This window comes from Strigops habroptila, chromosome 4, assembly GCF_004027225.2.
Source record: "Strigops habroptila isolate Jane chromosome 4, bStrHab1.2.pri, whole genome shotgun sequence".
In the NCBI taxonomy this organism is placed as follows: Eukaryota; Metazoa; Chordata; class Aves; order Psittaciformes; family Psittacidae; genus Strigops; species Strigops habroptila.
In genome coordinates this window covers 1,121,294-1,140,104 of record NC_046358.1, presented here as the reverse complement: position 1 = coordinate 1,140,104, position 18,811 = coordinate 1,121,294, and the positions used below count along the sequence as shown (strand labels likewise).

At 53.4% G+C, this 18,811-nt stretch overlaps 1 protein-coding gene across 1 annotated transcript in view; it reads right to left on the bottom strand.

Annotated features, from left to right (window-relative positions):
* Positions 1-18,811, bottom strand: part of EPS8L2 (EPS8 like 2) — a 64,032-nt gene that overhangs the window by 41,336 nt on the left and 3,885 nt on the right. The window contains exon 2 of the mRNA XM_030483612.1: positions 714-778. Coding sequence (XP_030339472.1) covers positions 714-757 — 44 coding nt within the window. The 5' untranslated portion in view covers positions 758-778. The remainder of the gene's footprint in view (positions 1-713; positions 779-18,811) is intronic.

Sequence of the window (18,811 nt, the reverse complement as noted above, 5' to 3'; positions counted from 1 at the left end):
CTTCTCTGGGAAAAGTCTGTGCCAGCGCCTCAGCACCCTCACAGGGAAGAGCTTCTGCCTAAGAGCTCATCTCAATCTCCCCTCTGGCAGGTTAAAGCCATAACTGTGTGCAAACACTTGAGTTTTGGCGTGTCAGGTCTCCAAGCATGGCTTATATTCCCTGTAGGGCCACCCCCCCCCATGCTGGGTTGTGCCCAGGAGTGCACAGCCAGGAAGGAACAGTGTTTTCCCCAGCTCACGTCTGGCAGGAGAGGATCGAAGCAGGACCTCGAGGTTTCAGGCGCTGTGGTGGGGCTGTCCTGCAGGGTGCACTGAGCCAGGGGGTGGCCAGTGGCACTCTCTGCTTTGTCACCATGTCCCCTTGAGGGCAGGCTCATGGTGCTCACACCCCTACACCCTGGGACCAGGAGTGTGCAGGAGGGAGGGAGAGCTGCTGGCTCTGGCTCCATTGGGAAGCTGCTGTAGCCCCTAAGCTGCAGGTGGAGACTCCTGGTGTCCCTCTCTTCTCTCCACCTAATATGGCACTACCAGCGTGTAGGACCTGTGAGGCAGTGATTCTGGCTATAGGCACAGCTTGTGAGGTACCCAGGAAGGGTGAAACAAGCACCAGGGACTTGGGGGGCAATGGGAGCACTGGGAGCATCCCTCTGTTTGGTAGGAAGGAGTGGTGGTGCCAGCTATGAGAGGGAGGAAGCCCACCATGAGATCCTTACTTTGATGAGCCAGGGTTGCTGCTGAGGGATCCCTTGAGACTCATGTCGCTTCGCAGGACAGGCAACTGCAGCAGAAGCAGAAGAGACAGCGTTAGTGTTAGAAAACACACCATCAGATGATATATCCATGTGCCTGTGCCCTTCCCACCTTCATCTGGGGGCTCCAGGCAGTGAGGTGAGCACCATGGGGCTTCCTTGGTCTGCCCTGTGGCTCAGACACCTCTCACAGCTCTGACCAGGACGCCTTTCCCAAACCTATGCCCACCTCTCCCCTCTTGCCCATCCATTCCAGGCACATCCCAACTTTGTGGTATTCCAGCATGTCTTTTCCGAGTGAAGCAGCCCTGCCAGTCCGGCAGGGAGGGAGGGATGGATGGATGGATGTGGCCTTTTCTTTTATGGCCTCTCAGAGGCCATTAACACACACACGGATCCCTGTGGCCGTGTGCTGTAAGTGTCCTGAGTCACTTTCCATGCCTGTAGTGCCATTATCTTTCATTATGTAGCAATTTCAAGCCCTAGACCAGTTAAAGTGTCCTTCCCAGGGTATTGCCATATAGGAAATAGTGGGATAACTGTGGATGCTGCTCCACTGGCAGCGTGAGGATGGAGAAGAGTTTCCTGGGATGGCTCAGTGCTTGGTGAGAAACAGGCAGGTTATTGCCCTCCTCTTTCAGATGAGCATTAGAAATAACATGAGAGAAGATGTGAGAGGGATCCAGGCACTGCTCTGAGAGCAGATCTGCAAGGAGGGGAAAGAAGGTAAAGGGAAAACAAGGTATAAACCAAGGTACAACCAAACCTCAGGGACGCTTTGTATTGGCAGCCGAGATATTCACCTCTGCTCCAGTGCGGGACTGGAAGCAAAGCCAAGACAAAGCCTTCAGGTATTTTTATCCTCTTTCAAAAGCTCAGGAGGCTCCTGCCATGGGCTGGGGTCAGACCCTGCTCACCAGAATGTGGTCAGAATCCAAAGGTGTGGCTTTAAAACATGGTTTGGCTTTAAAATACTCATTGTTGGCCTGAAGGAAGAGATTACCAGTGTCTTGAGTGGGATTTCCTGTGAGGGCACCTTTGAACATGCTTGGCTATGGGGTTTTCTTAACTGCGTTTAGGCTAAAGCACATGTAATCCCTATGGAATACTTTGGAGTCATCCCCAGCACCTGGGATTTCCTCTCTGAAGGCTGCCTCTGCTGCAGGGCCTGTTGTTCTGTCAGCAGAGCTGCCCTGGATTCCTTATGTAGCCGCTTCTACTCCTCCTCCAGATGAGTTGGAAACACTCATTTGTGGTGTTTTGCTGCATATTTCACCCCGAGGTGAGGGTAGACACAGGGTTTCTCACTGCTCTGGACAAAGCTGTTGGTCAGAGGGGTGTGTTTGTGGAGATGCAGGTGAAGCACTTGGCTCACGCCTGTTGTACCGTGCTGACAGCACTGCTCTGCTGCCCACACGCGTGTGCACAGCGGACCCACACATTTGGGGCTTCCACCCTTCTTTATGTCCCAGAAACACTCCTGTGGCAGCACCGAGACACTGTTAGAAATTACTTTGACGTGGATTTTGTAGCTTTTATGTTAAAATCTCCCTCTTCCATCTCGTGGTTGATACCAAAGTCTGTGCACACACAGACACAAACTCATACACACGTTAGAATAGAAACTTGGTGTTCTGCCAGCCCCTGGCAGTGTAATAAAACCCGTCGCTGGGCCCAAGCTTGGGTACCTGTGAATTTTCCCTCTGTTAATAGCTGTCTGCTGGTTTCCTTTTACACTCCTCCAACTGTTCCTATCTCCCAGATCTCTGTGGGCATTAGCATAAGATACCCGGAGAAGGGAACAGGCTCTAATAAACCCAGCCCCGGTCTGTTTACCCTGCACCATCCAATCACCTCAGTGCCACGGCTCAGGATCGTAGCTGGGAATGTTTCTGCATGTTAATGGAACATTCCTGGCTCCCTTTCACTTACTGCCCCAGGGCTGTGTCCTTAATGGACTGAAATCCAGGTGATGCCAGCAGGTAAGTGGCACCAAGCTGGCTCCCAGGCCCCAGCGTGACACAACAGGAGGAATCTGGGATGCAGCCAAGGTCACCCTGATTGTTACTCCTCCTTCAGGAGCTCTGTCCAAGAGACAGTGTTGGAATCTCCCCCTGCTTTTAGAGGAACCCTGGTCAAAGCCCGTGTGGCTGCCAGAGGAGCAGAGCCTGTGGCAGCGGCAGAAGTTGCTGCTCAGCTGCAGGGTGAAGCGAGACCGGCCATAAAATGAGCCAATTCTTTATCTCTCTATAGCCGATAAGGAAGCACGGACAGGATAAACTGGGCTCCCAAGAGGAAGGCAGGATAAGCTGCTGTGTACATGGGCTAGTGGAAAGGCCACTGGACCTTGCAGGTGTCATAATGACTTGCTAATGTGCTGCTTGAGGAACAGCTACCATACACAAAGAGCAGAAGGGTCTTGTGTTGTCCCTGATGCTCCAAAGGTCTTCTGCTGGGCTCAGCAGAAGCCATAATGCATTAACACCATCGACCTTCAAGTGAGGGGCTGCTTATAAACTGCTCCTTCTGACATGTCCCATCAAGTGACCCTGGTTCATCTTGGCACTTACAGCACAGTAAACCCCAGTGTCCCCTCTCCTGTCACCCAGGGCTGTTGGAAGGTTGTCCTCCCTTCCAGGGTGCCTGCATGAAGCTGGGAGCACTGTGTGTGGTGCCAAGGCAGCAGGTCCTTCCCTGCTGAGCTCCTTCTTATTTATTCATGCCGTTTTCACTATTTAACCTTTGCTTACCCCTACCTGCTGTGTTGAGGGCCAGGGCTGTGTTCAGTGTGCAGGGATCGAGATGAGGGGGGTGGTGTTACGCTGGCCAAGTTAAACAAGGACAGAGCCTCACGCCACAGCTTTTAATTCACTTTAAATTAATTGATATTAATTGAATCCCAGCTGGAAGACTGGGGCCAGGGGCCACACTTCTGACACTTTATAATGGTTTTGTTAAAGTGAGAGGCAGCTGGGCTTAAGATGAGGAAAGCGAAGGAGCGATTCTCCCCCTTTGCTGCACTCTGCAGCTCCTGCATCCACCTGTGGGGCAACAACACAAGAGGGACGTGGAGCTGTTGGAGCGAGGCCAGAGGAGGCCCCGGAGCTGCTGCGAGGGCTGGAGCAGCTCTGCTCTGGAGCCAGGCTGAGAGAACTGGGCTGGGGCAGCCTGGAGAAGAGAAGGCTCCTGAAGGGGACACCTTAGAGCAGCTCCAGTGCCTAAAGGGGCTCCAGGAAACCTGGAGAGGGGCTTTGGACAAGGGCCTGTAGGGACAGGCCAAGGGGAATGGCTTTAACCTGCCAGAGGGGAGATTGAGATGAGCTCTGAGGCAGAAGCTCTTCCCTGTGAGGGTGCTGAGGCGCTGGCACAGGGTGCCCGGAGAAGCTGTGGCTGCCCCATCCCTGGCAGTGTTCAAGGCCAGGTTGGACACAGGGGCTTGGAGCAACCTGCTCTAGTGGAAGGTGTCCCTGCCTGTGGCAGGGGGTTGGAACTGGAGGAGCTTTAAGGTCCCTTCAACCCAAAGCAGTCTCTGATGATTGTAAGATGATGGAGAAAGGGCTGAGAGTACTTGTGGCCGTAGCTCAAGAAAAGACTCGAGAGATGAGATGAGGCTGGGGCCGGGTGGCTGCTGCTCTCCACGTTTCCCCCTCCCTGTGGGGCACCCCTAAAAGCTCTGACAGTCTGCAGGCTCTGAACACATTGTCCTCTCCCCGCTGTCACTGAGCCGTGGCTCACGCTTCCCACATTAGAGGGTTCCTGATCTCCCTCTTATCTCCCTGCAGGGTGCGGCTGCTTCTGCTCCTTCCCCATCAGCATAGGAAGGGAAGGGAGAAGCAAACTGTGCTCTTTGATGTGAGGCTGTGCAGGGGCTGCCTCTCACTCAGCCCCATCAAATCCAATTGGAGACCATCTGATGGTGCAGGGCAGTGTTTCTTCATGGGTCACCCAAGCCTTGCCTGTGAGTGTGGGGTTTAATGGGACAGGGGCTCCAGCAGCCCAAATTCTGGCCATGGGGACAGCATTATGCTTCTGCTGGGGACTTCGGGGGCAGCCTGGCTAAAGCCTGGCACTGTGAGTGGCCCAGGCCAGAGCTCATGTTGGAACAGGGGTCCTCAGGGAGGGCAGCACAAATCAGTGCTAAAGGACATGGAGGTGGGTGAAGTCCTATTGTACTTTAAAGCAAAGGAAGTCTCACTCCCTGATTTTCCGGCTGGTATTATCCTTGGAGGTCAAATATCCTCCTGAAGACACGGGGAGCCGTGGCAGGAGCCTGGCATTGTTGTCTGGGCTGCATTTGTGGGCTTTTATAGCAATGGAAGCGGGCCATACATTGTTTTGACTTGTGTGAGTCTCTTTGAAGAGGGAGCTGCGAGCTTGCAAGGGTGGAGAAGCTCGATGGGAGGGGAAGGACTAAGGGCTCTGCCTTTGGGCTGACCAGTGCTGTTGTCAGATGTTATTTTTATGATGTACACTTCTCTCTTGTCTGCTGTGGTCATTCATTTTTGCTCTTATGGCACATGGAAAAGGCTTGTGAAAAATGCTGGACTTTGGGTGAAGAGTAGGCAACTTGAAAAGGGGAAATATTAGTGTCTTATCAGGGCTGTGGTTATTATCATCACTGTTAATAACAAGAGCAGCATCTAGTGTCTGTGAGTGTTCTTCATCATGGGCTAAGAGCACCTTTAAGACTGCAATCAGGTAGAGTGTGTGAGTTTAGTGTGAGTTAGTATCAGAGGCCATTAGGATTCATGATTGTAGCAGCAGGGAAATGCCACTCAAACACAACAGCTTTTGCTGCAACAACAGTAGAAATATACAGCAAACCCCCTAAAATGCTACCTGGGAGTAACAGTAACTTCTTCCTAACATCTCTAACCCATTCCCAACAGACCTTGTCCTTGTTCCCATCAGTCATCGCAGTGAAATCTGCCCCGTGAGACATGACTTCCAAAATGCCCACAAAAAGTAGTGTTGAAATAGGTTTTCCCACCTGGAGCCCTGGCAGTGATAGAGATGGTGTAACCCATGTGTCACAAAAAGGTGTCAAATAAGGTTTGATGTCTGTAGCAAAGTGTTTCTTGACCAGGTTCATAGAATCATAGACTCACAGAGCGGTTTGAGTTGGAAGAGACCTTAAAGATCCTGGCCTTGAACACTGCCAGGGATGGGGCAGCCACAGCTTCTCTGGGCACCCTGTGCCAGCGCCTCAGCACCCTCACAGGGAAGAGCTTCTGCCTCAGAGCTCATCTCAATCTCCCCTCTGGCAGGTTAAAGCCATTCCCCTTGGCCTGTCCCTACAGGCCCTTGTCCAAAGCCCCTCTCCAGGTCTCCTGGAGCCCCTTTAGGCACTGGAGCTGCTCTAAGGTCTCCCCTTCAGGAGCCTTCTCTTCTCCAGGCTGCCCCAGCCCAGCTCTCTCAGCCTGGCTCCAGAGCAGAGCTGCTCCAGCCCTCGCAGCAGCTCCGGGGCCTCCTCTGGCCTCGCTCCAACAGCTCCACATCCTTCCTGTGTTGGGGGCCAGGTTGGACCCCTTGGAGTGATGCCAACATGCACAGTGGTCCCTTATGCCCTGTCAGGTCAACCCAAGGGTGGTGGTGGGAACAGCCTCATTCTGCAGCACATTGGAGTGCTCAAGGATGTAGTGAGGGGAGTCCCTGTGCCAAGTAGATTCTGGTGAAACAAATGTGATGGGAACACTTCATGGGGGTCCTGCCTGGGGCAGGGGGGAGGCAGAGATGAGGGTGCTGTGTCTGTGCATGTAGCTCGTGCCCCACTGGATGGGTCAGGCAGAAATGCTGCAGTAGCAGAAGCCAAAGCAAGTAACAGAAAGCGCTGGTTGGAAACATTAGCTGGGACCACATGATGTTATCTTTAACTTCCCAGGACAACAAAGTACTGTCTGTCCGCGGGGCTGAGTGCTTGCATGAGGGAACATCACACTGGGGAAAGCTCTTTGATGGACTGTCCTGCAAGGAGAAGTCTGCTTGTACCCAGCAAGAGCAAAGGGAGCACAGACACTGTGATGTGTCCTGTGTTGTCCATGCTCCAGACAGGCCCCAAGAGCATCCTGCAACTCCCATAACCTGTCCTGCCCCCTATGATCACACTGAAGGACCTGGCAGGTAGGTGAAGCTACAATCCCACATCAATCTACTAACAAACCAGCTCTGGGGTGTTGGTGGGGCACTGGAATGTGTGCTCAGTGCTCCTCATGTGGCAGCAACAGGTCTAAATTCACACAGTCCAGTTTAGATCTCTAACAGTGCTTCTGAGGTGGATCCTGAGCCTGGGGCAGACCAGAGAACTTCACCTGGGTCTCCTGTGGCCTGGTCCAGCCTCCTAATGATGAAACCACCACTCTGCTTTAGTTGCTTTTCTGAACCTGCCAGTAAGGATGCTTGTTGGGGCTCACCAAAAGAAACTCAGACCTCCTTGGGAGGGTCTCTACCAAGAACATGCCCTCCGAAAGAAAATCATCTTTGGATTAGACAGAAAGCATGAGGGGAAACCCAAATCCAGAGCAAAGCAGCTGACAGCCAGACACATCATAGAACCATGGAATGGTTTGGAAGGGACCTTAAAGCTCCTCCAGTTCCAACCCCCTGCCACAGGCAGGGACACCTTCCACTAGAGCAGGTTGCTCCAAGCCCCTGTGTCCAACCTGGCCTTGAACACTGCCAGGGATGGGGCAGCCACAGCTTCTCTGGGCACCCTGTGCCAGCGCCTCAGCACCCTCACAGGGAAGAGCTTCTGCCTCAGAGCTCACCTCAATCTCCCCTTTGGCAGGTTAAAGCCATTCCCCTTGGCCTGTCCCTACAGGCCCTTGTCCAAAGCCCCTCTCCAGGTTTCCTGGAGCCCTTTTAGGCACTGGAGCTGCTCTAAGGCCTCTTCTTAAGGAGCCTTCTCTTCTCCAGGCTGCCCCAGCCCAGCTCTCTCAGCCTGGCTCCAGAGCAGAGCTGCTCCAGCCCTCGCAGCATCCTCCTTCCCCCCAACCCACGGCACCCTTCCAAGTTATCTTACAGTGACTGAGCCAGCCAAGATTACAGGTCACGTTGGGAAGACACAAGCCCTGTGGAAGAGGTGAGGGTGAACACGTGTGTCATCTCAGGGTGTGCATGGCACGTACCCTGTTACTGTAGTTCGAGTCACAGGCGGTGGGTACAACCTGCTCAGTGTCTGGAAGAAACACTCCCTGCTCTGTCCATGGATGTTTCACATCGCAGAGATTCTCCAGAAGACAAGCACCTGAATAAATACAGCCCAGCCCAACAGGTTGGCACAGGTCTGAGCAGGGAAGAACCAAGCGCTCTTCACCCTCCACAGGAGAAGCAGCAGCAGCTCTTTCAGGCTGAGGCACCTCAGATCTCCAGCCACCCTTCCACCAGCTCTGATGGACCCCCACTGCCACTGTGAATCCCCACTTCTTGTGCACTGTGCCCAAATACTGCAGAGCATCAGGGGAAGACCTACACCCAGTACTGAGGATCATACCCCCAGACAGCCTGTGCCTTGTTCACCCTCCTCCTCAGAAGCAGTAATTTGGGCTTAAAAAGTATTTCCTGAGCAAATCATAGAATGGTTGGGGTTGGAAAGGACCTGAAGATCATCCAGTTCCAACCCCTTGCCATTGGAAATGCAGAGGTTGACTTCTCAGCACCAAGAGGGTAACATCCACGCCCTTGTCCAGCCACCAGGTTTGGCTTGAGCAGTCCCTGGAGACCCCAAGAACCCTGCTGAGGACCCCTGGATCTGCTGAGGGATCTGCTGGCTTTGCTGCTGAGCTCCCAGGGCCTGAAACGGTGGCTCAGAAACCCAGGCTGACACCAGGGAGCAGAAATGCCTGTACTGACAAAAGTCCTGACACGGAATACAACAACCACCCACAGACAGCACCGGGAAATGCTCCCGTGTCCCCCCAGCACACACGTACCCACATGCTGTGTGTGGCTCTTTCCAGCCCGGAGGTGAGGTGCAAACAGACCTTAGTTCAGGTCCAGGTGAGGAGTCCAGGGCTGGAGGCTCTCAGTGCCCGCAGAGGCTGGGGAGAGGAAGGTTCTGCTGCTGCTTGAACCCAACGAGGAGCTTTGTTATTCCTGCCAGGAGGTAGAAACCTCCCTTCAAGAAACACAACCAAAAGCAAGTCCAGACAGTGCCTTGCTCTATAAATACCCAGGGGAGATGCTTAAATAGGCCCAATCTCCAAGATCTTGGGAAAAAACTGGCAGCTGACTCCACTACCCCTCTGAAAGTGAAAGACTTGTTTGCAGAGTCCCTGTGCTGAGTCACAGCTCCTGGATTCGCCCTTTTCCTCTCTCCCGGAGGACTCCTGCGGGAGCCGGGTGGAGGAAAGCCACGGCACAGGTCTGGGCTTGCTGTGTGGCTGCTGAGCCCGTCTCTTGCCAGGGGGACTGAGCATCACCTGCACTTGGGCTGCAGTTTAGGACAGGCCCAGAAATAGTGCCAAATATTAATGGATGCTTTTGGAAGGATGGAAGGAGACGGGTGAATGTATCTTGTATAAAAGCTCATTAAAGGGGTTAAACTAAAAGAGCTCAGTTCAAAACTACTCCAATGGGAGAAAGTGTAACGTGAGTCACTTGTACTCCCCAGGAAGAAAAGCCATGACGTGTTCCCAAGGCTGCCTGGGAAAAGAATCATGGAATCATAGAACCAAGCAGGTTGGAAAAGACCTTCAAGATCATCAAGTCCAGCTATTCCCAGCACTGCCAAGGCCACCACTAACCCATGGCACTGAGGGCCTCGGCCGTACCATGTGTGAGCACCCCCAGGGCCGGTGGCTCCAGCCCTGCCCTGGGCAGCCTGTTCCAATGCCTGAGCACCCTCTGGGGAAGGAATTGTTCCTCATCTCCACCTAAACCTGCCCTGGTGCAGCTTGAGGCCGTTTCCTCTTGTCCCATCCCTTGTTCCTTGGGAGCAGAGACCAGCCCCCTCCTGGCTCCATCCTCCTGTCAGGCAGTTGCAGAGAGCGAGAAGGTCCCCCCTGAGCCTTCTCTTCTCCAGACTGAACCCCCCCAGGTCCCTCAGCCGTTCCTCATCACACTTGTGCTCCAGGCCCTGCACCAGCTCCGGGGCCCTTCTCTGGCCCCGCTCCAGCCCCTCAATGTCTCTCTTGGGGTGAGGGGCCCAGAACTGACCCAGGATTTGAGGGGCAGCCACACACAAGTTTTCCTCTGTCCTGTTTTCGCTTGTGCCCACACCTGTGAGCAAAGCCTGTCCCCTCGTCCTGTGAGTGGTGGATGGGAGCTGTGGGGAGAAGGTCACAAGGGGAAGGCTGGAGGGCTCCATCCATCCTGTGCCAGGGCTGGTACCACCTATGGGTGCAGCTTGCCTGGTACCCAGAGGGTTTGCTGAGGAAATGCACTGGTGGTGGTTGTGCTGATGGTTTCTCTGCTCTGTATTCAACACCTCTCCCCAGAAATGATCCCCTTTTCCCAGCCTGGTGCTAGACTACAGGCACTGCATCACCACAAGGGAGTTACAGCTGTGTTTTTATGAGGGGGGAAGGATTTGACACTGACTCTGTTGATGAAAAGGATCCTTTTTATTTTCTCTGCGTAAAAATCAAGGCTCAGACATTCAGGCCAGTAAAAATAGGGAGTGACTCTGCATGTGTGTGTGTGTCATGTTCCGGAGCAGGGGATGGATAACGGCCCGGGGCACTGCCCTCTTCTGCTCCAGCCCATCCTGAAGGAGGGCATTGAATCACCCCCGTGTCCAGGCAGTAACCAAAACCCTGTGCTCATGTGTGCTGGATCTCAGAGCTGTTCTTCACGTGCACCTTGTGGTATAGCAAGAGAATTTCTCATTTCTCTTATGGCTTTTCCAGGCTCAAAGGCTGTTGTGAAACAGCAGGGTGAGCTGGTGGCTGGGGATGGAGAAGGTATCAGGATCCCTGCTGGGTTCCTGCTGCTTCACACAGTGGTGTGAAGGCTCTGACTGTTCTTTATTGTGGTTGGACTTGAAGACAAACCCCTGAGTTGCTCAGGGCTGTCACATCCATGCCTGGAAGGTGGTGGTGTGTGTATGCAAAGCACTCATAGCAAAACTGCTTCTTCCAGAAGGTTTAAAGGGAGCTGGTCCACCCACCAGCAGCCAGGTCTACACTGCCACCATACCTGGGTGGTCACTGTTAGCCCCTTGTGGCCATCACTCACCTACTGCCAGCAATGACCATACAGGTCAGTGGCAGATTGGCCTTTGCTGTCACAGCTCCTTTGAGCTCATCACTCAAGTGCTTCATTGTTCATTAACTGATGTTTTAGTGTGTAAGTTCACCCTGACTCCACCTTATGTCCATGCTGTGCACCCCTCAGCTGGCCTCAGCACCCCCACTTTGGTACTGCTTTTACATGAAGCCTAACAGATAAATTTGGCAGCCTGATTCATTTTAGAATCATGGAATGGTTTGGGTTGGAAAGGACCTTAAGATCACCTATTTCTAACCATCTGCCACGGGCAGGAACACCTTCCACTAGAGCAGGTTGCTCCAAGCCCCGTCCAACCTGGCCTTCCTTTTCCACATTACTTCCCAGCAAAGGCCTTTAATCCCAGAAGGACCATGATACTTAAACCTGAGCATCACTTGCTTGGCTGGTGCCAGCCTAAACAGGGCTGGAATGCTTCAGGGAAACACAACTGGGTGCTATGGCTGGTCCCTCACCAGCCCTTGGAGGGGCCGGAGGGAGTTTTCCTTGTCAATGACTCCCCCATGCTGCCTGGTTCATGAGCGAGACAGAGGTGCTGAGATGGACGGGATGTTTCCACCACCTCCTCCTAAAGGAAGGGCATTTTTGGTCACTCCCTGAAACATTGATTCACTCACTTGGCAAGAATTCAGGCATGTAGCAGGGCACTGAGCGTGCCAAGAGCTTTTCTCCATCAGAGAAGCGCCTGTTATTAGGCTGAGACCTGCTTTGGGACCATGTTTAGCTTCAGCCTGTCTCCAGCACGATCATCCTGAGGTCTCTCGGTTAGACATAAGACATGACTAGTAAACCTCAACCAAGAACTACTTATCCCCCTATATAGGAAGGTCACACCATCGTATCTTCCCCAAAGCAAGGGAGAGGGCTGCAGCCCATCTCCCCCTGCCCGCACCAGTGAGTAGCTACTTCACTCTGCTCTCTCCTCCCTTTCCACATGTCTGCCTCCAGCAGCTTGGGCTTGGGGAAGGGAATGCCTTGAGAACTCTCATTTCCTGCTGCAAAACTCATTCTGGGAGGGTGAGACAAAGATTTGAGGGAGGAGCTTCATCTCTTGAATCACATCACATTTGATGCTGAAGGCTTTCCCAGCCGCCTTAGCCTAATCACAGCAGCACTCGCTGCCATCCCTTCCCACCCCGTTTCGTGCTTCCTCCTCACATCCTGCCTGTGTATTTTTGGCTACTTGCGAACAATTCCTTTGAGCTGAACCTTGGCACATGGGAGCTCTGAGGGTCACTGCAGGAAAACAGGCTGCCACCAGTTTAAGCTGATGGCAACTGTGCTCCTGGAGACGTGGCAGGGACCAGGCCAGCTTCTGGAGTGTTCCTTGGAGGGTGTATTCAGCCCCTCACCGTGCACTCCGGGCTCTGGTATCTTCTCTTTAGCTTGCACAGAGTGAGCAGGGTCTTGTGGAGGGGCTGCTTTTGGTTTCCTCACCCCTTCTCTCATCCCAGGCTGCCCTGAGATGCAGGTACATGTGTGGGAGCTGCAGCAGGAGCATGAAGAGCCAGAACTGGGCCTGGCCCATGTAATAGAAATAAATATCCATGCTGGCATCCACACGGATGGATCATTCACGTGGCTCAGGGGAGCTGCTGCGTGGGGGAATGGGCACAAAGTGTGCAGGCAGCAGCACTTGGGTGGGTTTAGGGTAGTGTCATTGAGCTTTCTTCTTTCTGTTGGTGTTTTAGAACAGTTTCGGTTGGAAGGGACCTTAAAGCTCCTCCAGCTCCAGCCCCTTCCCCGGGCAGGGACACCTTCCACTAGAGCAGGTTGCTCCAAGCCCCTGTGTCCAACCTGGCCTTGAACACTGCCAGGGATGGGGCAGCCACAGCTTCTCTGGGCACCCTGTGCCAGCGCCTCAGCACCCTCACAGGGAAGAGCTTCTGCCTCAGAGCTCATCTCAATCTCCCCTCTGGCAGGTTAAAGCCATTCCCCTTGTCCTGTCCCTACAGGCCCTTGTCCAAAGCCCCTCTCCAGGTTTCCTGGAGCCCCTTTAGGCACTGGAGCTGCTCTAAGGTCTCCCCTTCAGGAGCCTTCTCTTCTCCAGGCTGCCCCAGCCCAGCTCTCTCAGCCTGGCTCCAGAGCAGAGCTGCTCCAGCCCTCGCAGCAGCTCCGGGGCCTCCTCTGAACATGTTTCACTGAACCTTTTCAATTCCCAGAAGGGCTGCTCTGATCCATGCTTTACCAACCACTCTGGATATGTCACAGTAGATACAATTCTATAAGGAAAACGGTGATTTATCACTTCCCAGTCACCTCTGAAAGGCAGAAATGGGAGTTCATCCAACTGGGTATTTGCTGTCGGTTTTTTGTTTTACCTGCAACATGCTGAGATTCCTGGATTCCCACAGAGTCTCCCCATAAGAACCATGATGCTCGTTGCTGATACAAAACATGTTTTGTCGGAAAATGTTTAACCACTCTCTCCTGCCCAGCTGGGAATAGCCCTGCTCTGTCTTTGGGTTCCGAGGACAAGATGCACAGTGACAGGGAACAGTGAGGGGAGGAGAATCAGGTGTTAGTCCCAAAACCCTGTGCAGGAAGCTCACTCCCTTCCTAAGACACAAAGTGCACATCAGTGATGTGCAGCTCACTGGGCTCACAGAGGTCTCCTGTGCCTCCTTCAGCACGTCCTTAGGGCTCTGCAGGGCTCTGCTCCCACCAGAGAAAGGGCACCAGAGACATTTACAGCCTCACAAAGAGGAATATACAGATGACTACTTGGGATGTGCTACCTGGCTTGAAGCATTGGTGCTGGAAGGAGCACCCTGGGGGAAGAGCCTGGTCAGTGCCTGGCATTCCCATGGGGATGGACACAAATGCAGCTGACCCACACGGGGTCATGCATTGCCTGCTTGCTTTGGGCAACTCCTCTTGCTGTCCCTGACTGTAGCATTTGGAGCCTTCTGTCAGCAAACTCTGCCAGAGACATTCCTTGTGTTAACCCTTAGGGATGCTGTCAAGATACAGCAACCTTATCCTGGTCGTCCCTCCTTTCTGCTTTCACATTCCCACTTGATTTTCACTCTGAAACCTGAGCTAAAGACAAGCAAATGGTCCTGATTCTCTCCTAGCCACTGTGACAAGTTAATCTTGGTTCCAGGAGCAGCTTCAGCACTTTCACCCTCCTGCTGTCCCCGGCCACCACCTCATCCCCAGCAGCTGTGAGCAGCATCACTCCAACCCAGAGCAGGAACTGATGGGGCTCAAACCCCATTCCCCCACATGGACATTTGCTTAACTCACTGGTTTATTTTCCAGCCAGATCAGCTCCAGAACGTGACTCCCAACCCTTGTGCTGGCACAAGGAAGGAGCATCACAGGAGTGAGAGAGGCTGGGAATGGCTCAAGCAGCATCACTGCTGGCTGTGGAGCTACCCCTGCATGTGAGCACTAAACCCTGGGCTTCTGTAGCCTGCTCAGCTCTCATCTGGGCTGATCTCTGGTGTCTGGGCTTCCAGTAAAGCCACTAACCCGTGCGGATGATGCCAGCAGGTTCTGCATCATGAACAGCCAGTTCCACACTCAGAGCAGTCCCATGAGAAATCATTCCAAACCCAACAGAGGAATGTTCCCTTTGCTCTTTGTTCCATGTAGAATAGAAGGATGTGTGAGGCTGGCTTTATCTAAGGCTTGAAATGGCACTTTCTAATCTTACACTGCAGGAATGTTTTAACAGTCTTGGCACGCACACACACCCCCCCCCCCCCAATCTCCTGCAAGGGCCAGGAGGAAGGAGCACGATCAGTCCCTGCAGCAAACCTGGGTTTGCAGAAACCAGGAGTGATCCCAAGGGATCACTTGGTACTACCTCTTGGCAAGAGATTGGTGTGGGGGTACTGCTGGGCTGGATGTCATGAGCCAACCAAGTCCTCTTTAGCTCAAGCTGTGAGGGGACAGGATGCTGAGACAGGAGGACCTGAGTGCCTGTCACTATGTGGTGCTGGAGTGGAGCATGGCCTCTGCAAGACCTGGCAGCTACGTGCACTTGGCTTATCAAGGACTGATCATGTTGGAGTTGGCATCACACACTGAGCTCTAGGGAGAACAGGGACCGTGGGGTGGTGACAGCCCAGAGCTCTCCCACAGTCTTCTCCTCTGCTTTAGATGGTTCTTCCAACCTTTGCCCGTTCGCTCGCAAGGTCTTGGCAGGCAGGAGCAGAGAGCAGGAGTGTCTCTGGGCTTGTGCCAGGGATGGAGCAGATGTTCTGGGGACCTGTCTGGTCTAGCCTGCATGTGGCTGTGGCAGGCGGGCTTGGACTGCTCGGCTTGTTTCTTCCAGCCTCCCTCAGCCCTCCCTTCCAAGGCTGTGATTAGACTTGCACGACATCTCCTTCCACTGAGCAGGCACTGGGCGGGAGCTGCTCTCCTCCCTTCATCCTCCCTTTGGGCTCAGAGGAGCCACAGGCAGCTGCATGGACATGGGTCCATCCCCTCTCCCAGTGCTCAAGTCCAGCTTGGGAGCACACACATGGCTCTGGATGCCCAGAGGAGAGGACAGGAACAGGACAGGCACATGGGGAGCCTCTCTGCAAAGCTTCCCAGCCTCCAGCAGTGGGATTTAGGAGCTTTTGTTGCCCTTTTTCATCCTATTTCTAAATTTGCCCAACTGCATTTGGCCAAGTGTAAACTCTTGCCACCCTGAATGGGCTGTGGCAAGATGCTCCACAGCTCAGCTCGGCCACCTCCTTTTGTTCGTGGGGCACTTGCCAGCTGCCAGGATCATGGGATGCCCCCCAGCTCTGTTAGTAATGAACTGCTCCCTCTTCACTGCCTCCACACCACGGGCTGTACCCCAGATCTCGAGGAGAGCAGCACCTCAACTGCCTCCCAAGCTGGAGTATTGGATGTTCCATAACTTAAATCACACATGAGGGAGCTTCCTTCCTCATTTCCAAGCTGAGAGCAGATGCAGAGGAGCACAGGGAAGAGGGTGCTTCCATGTCAAGAGGATTGCTGAGGCAGTGGCCTCACCACACCTAGGGTGTTACCTGCTCACACTGGCAGAGCCCCGCAGCGAGCACAGCTCTGGTACATTTGGTCTCCATTTATCCTGCTCAACCTGCTCCTGCCCAGCTGAGTGCAGCAGCTTGGCCCGCTGAGCTGCAGCTCTTCTGGCATTCATTTTTCAGCTGGTGAAGCTTTATCAACTCCATTTTCAAGCAGTAACAACTCACAGCATCCAACTGGACAGTCCTATGGATCTACAGTTAATGCTGAGAGCTGTTCATGCCAGGATTACTCTCACCCTGCCCCTTCTGTAGTGATAGGACAAGGGGTGATGGGTTTAAACTAAAACAGGGGAAGTTCAGGTTGGAGATAAGGCAGAAGCTCTTCCCTGTGAGGGTGCTGAGGCGCTGGCACAGGGTGCCCAGAGAAGCTGTGGCTGCCCCATCCCTGGCAGTGTTCAAGGCCAGGTTGGACACAGGGGCTTAGAGCAACCTGCTCTAGTGGAAGGTGTCCCTGCCCGTGGCAGGGGGTTGAAGCTGGATGATCTTATGGTCCTTTCCAACCCAAACCATGCTATGATTCTATTGCACAAAAAGGGGGGGATCCAACCCAACATTTTCCCCATGTTATTCACACCCTACTCTGCCTTCATTGGAGTGTCTGGTTGAAGTGAGCATGTGCTGGGTGCTGGACTTGGGTTTTCAGCTACTGCAGCTCTGCAGGATCAGCTGGAGGGTGCTGACTCACACTGTTTGGGAATCAGCCCTTTGACTTCAGTGGGGCAAACTGCCATTCCCATAGCTCAGATGTCTCCTGCAGCTTAGGTGTTCTCAGGTGTTGGGAAGATGAACGTGAGTCAGCAATGCACGAAACCCATCTGGAGATCATCTAGAGATGCTGGCCTGCAGGTGCCTGGTGGTACAGGGCTCCTTCCCCTGCCAGCCTGAGGGACCTGACTCTCTTCTCATGTGGATCTGGGCATGGATCAAGCCTCTTGAAGTCTATCTAATTCCAATCAGAGGATTTGCTTGGGTGCAGTCTGGGACACACTCTCCATCACAAAGTCCTGCCTGTGTCAGACATTAAGGGCTGGAGTATGAGCAAGGGAGAATTTGCAGTATCATTCTGGTCATGTACAGCAACTGAGGAGCCTTCTCCTACTGCCCAACCTTAGAGCAGGCAAACAACACCCACACCTGACCAGTAAACCTGGATACATGGTTTTCCTCTTCCTTCTTCAAGGAGTTTTCAAAATCCCATAACCCAGAAGCAACGCCAGGAGCATCAGGTACTGTGAAAACAAGACAAACTGCCTCCCTGTGTGAAAGTGTTTGAGATATTAACCCACGGGAATGGCCACAGATGAGTCCATTCCCTTCCACCCCAGGGGAAAACATGAATGTCTTCCTAGGGAGCAGAGAGGTTTAATTAGAGGTGCCTGCTGCACAAAGCCCGGCTCTCTGCTCACGCACAGCTATCATTAAGAGGCAACGGTGGCAGGCATGAGAGCAGGCTCCAGCCTGTGATTTACGAAGGGATGGTGTGGGTGCAATCACCTTCCTCTCTCCTCCTCTCCCCAGTGTTTTTGTAAGGGAATGTACTGATGAAAGGAGTGTCTGAGGCTCAGGCAAATGGACACCTCTGTGTTTACCTGCAGCAAAAGCTTCTTCCTCCATCCAGTTACCACTGAGAGCCTCAAACCAGACTTGGAGGACTTTGTGTCCACAAGTCACAGTCTAAACCCCAACCCTCTGTGACCACCTATAAGCAACACCTAGAACAAGGGCAGCACCCTCTGCATTGCCACCCATCTCCTGCCCACAGTGGTGGCATGAGGAGTCACCTCAAAGCAGTCCTGTTGGTGGCAATGAGGCAGAATAGGACAACCCCCTCGTGTTGTCCACAGCAATGAGGTGGGTCAGGGTTTGGGTTTTGCTCTGCATTTGCTGATGGCAGCTCTGGTTCTCCTGGCAGCCAACACCCCTAACACATGAAGAGGTTAGAACTAGCTCAGCTCCCACATAGTTTCCACTTCTGGTCACCTTCAGGAAGAGGTTGGGTACGTGTCAATGCTCTGGGGAGCGTGATGCTGACTCGGACTGTGCCTGTTCACTTGGTCTTAATTTCACTTTCTGAATTGCTCCGCAGTGGTGAGCGTTACTGCTGGGTGCCTGAACTTTGGTTTATTGCCCCTCAGATGGGCTGCACTTTACCTTTGGAGGATATAAATCTGGCCAGGTTGAGACTGATAAGACAGAGGGTGGAAAAATAAAAGAAAAAAGAAGCAGGAAGAACAAAAGTCAAACAAGTTCACATTATGAAAAGCTTTTGGTGGGCAGAACGCAGCTGGAAACTAAAAAAAGTGGTGTAACGTGTTGAAAGACCCCAGCATACCAACTGTGGAGCATTACTACTCCAGCAGCCACTAAAAGAGCTGCCTTCACCTGGGGCAAGGCTGGGTTGGAGGCCTGGGAGCCCTGAGGGCTCATCTGTACCTCATCTGCTCATCAGGACAGCCAAGGGCTGTTGCAGAATCCCATTGGCTGCCCCTTCCCAGGTCCTGGTGCCCATTGCCTTGGTGGTTCTCAGCTCCTCCATTCCAGCTAAAATGCTTGGGAGAAGCTGTGGCAGCATATCAGGGAGTGGGAAGGGAGAGGTGAAGAGGTGGGCTAATGTCTCAATGGGTGAAGAGCCAACTATGGTCTGGATGTGGCACCTGAGATGAGGATTTCTGGCACAGGAGACATCTCAACAGGGTAAGGAAAACCTTTGTGGGAGACTGCCCAGGGAAGCTGTGGCTGCCCCATCCCTAGCAGTGTTCAAGGCCAGGTTGGACACAGGGGCTTGGAGCAACCTGCTCTAGTGGAAGGTGTCCCTGCCCATGG